Here is a 1,667-nt window from a genome sequence, read left to right as displayed (position 1 = left end):
CAGTGGAGGAACACATGGAGCTGCTGGGGGACAGAGTCTGGAGACACACTCTGGTTCGGTTCACAATGGGATGGTGGCTGGGAGGGAGACGTGTTGAGGAGTACATCGAGGCTGAAGGAGAACCTCTGAGGAGGATCCTGGAGAAATGTGGCTACAGGTACCAGGTTCTAGACTGCTTCAATCTGGACATCTCAGAAGTGAAAGAGCTGATGGAGAAAGTAGAAGACATGGTGACGAGGAACAGAGGACACTTTGGACCTTCAGACTCCAGAGAAGACAGGTCTGTCAGAGACACAGGACACCTCAGGGAGGGACATGAGACGAGACGGAAGACCCTGTTAGAAAGACTGACAGGAAAGACATTTACTGATGAAGAATGGAACAGCCGAGAAGAAGAATTCAAGAAGAGAGAGGAGGAATGGAGGAGAACAGAGGAGGAATGGAGGAGAAGAGAGGAGGAATGGAGGAGAAGAGAGGAGGAATGGAGGAGAAGAGAGGAGGAGATGATAGAGAGGATGTTGCAGTTTGTGGAGAAGGAGCCAGAAGAACCAACCCTGCCACCTGTCAGGAGAAGGATGAGCATGGAGTTCCATCCTCCAAGCAGTGAGTAACAATACTATTGATCTGATAACACAATGTGATCGTTTATTACAGTGACTTTTATAAATGTAACATTTCATCAGTATAATTATTGTTGTGTGTTGTCTTGTGTTTCAGTGAGTGGTGCTATATTGTAATTCATTATGTATTATTTTAATTTATGATACTAATAATGTTAATAATAATCAGTATATTGTTGTCTTTGAGTTTCAGTGAGTAGAGGAACGCCATCTGAAGCAGGAAGTTCATACCGCTGGTCACCTGACAAGGTTCATGATTGGCTGCTGAAGAGACATGCTGGACCAATAGCGCCCTCTTCAGGATATGAAAGTTTGAGAGATGAAGATGATTCATAGATTGAAATCAGACAATTAAGAACAATAAATACACCAATTATCAATATGCAATCGTGATGCCATGTACAATATAACTGCCAACAATCTCAATATATACAAAGAAATTCTTATACAAAAGTATATAATCCTAATAACATAATAATGTAAGTACATGTGCTATAGATATAAATAATTAAATATTGTAAATCAATACATTTGTTGAATACAAAAGTCAACAGTTCTGTCTCATATTACATGAGTCACATATTATGATGTTATTTTCTGCATAGTATTGTATAATATTTTGACATTTAAATGTTTTGATGAATTGATTACAAAAGGACCCTAATGGAAACAAACGATTTAGCATTTATATACCGCCTTTATTCAAAGCTCTTTACATAAATTGGACGTTATGATTACATTCACACACCGATGGTGGAGGAAACCATGCAAGGCACCAAGCTGCACATCAGGAGCAATCAGGGGTTCAGAGTCTTGCTCAAGGACACTTGGACACTAACTCTGGGGGATCCCACAGGGATGGAACCGGGAACCTCACGGTTCTCATCCGGACGCTCTACCCCTGATAGTGTTTTTTTGGTGTTTATTACATGGCTTGGTTGAATGCTTGATTCTGATTGGTCAATTGCTTAATTCAGTGGTGAGTTATCTCATCATAATGACCGCTCCGCTGTATAACAGACCTCTGCCTAATCAAACCCTCTGAGC

The 1,667-nt window shown here is 40.9% G+C and overlaps 1 protein-coding gene across 1 annotated transcript in view; it reads left to right on the top strand.

Annotated features, from left to right (window-relative positions):
• LOC306916339 (GTPase IMAP family member 8-like) overlaps positions 1-956 on the top strand; it is a gene marked incomplete at both ends in the record, with an annotated part of 4,122 nt that extends 3,166 nt beyond the window's left edge. The window contains 2 exons of the mRNA XM_079494173.1: positions 1-603; positions 814-956. The exon at positions 1-603 is cut by the window's left edge and continues 135 nt beyond it. Of these exons, the coding sequence (XP_079350299.1) occupies positions 1-603; positions 814-956 (746 nt within the window). The remainder of the gene's footprint in view (positions 604-813) is intronic.
• Positions 957-1,667: the final 711 nt, after the last annotated feature.

Source organism: Electrona antarctica (assembly GCF_951216825.1).
Source record: "Electrona antarctica genome assembly, chromosome: 23".
Taxonomy (NCBI): Eukaryota; Metazoa; Chordata; class Actinopteri; order Myctophiformes; family Myctophidae; genus Electrona; species Electrona antarctica.
This window is presented reverse-complemented; position numbering and strand designations above follow the sequence as displayed.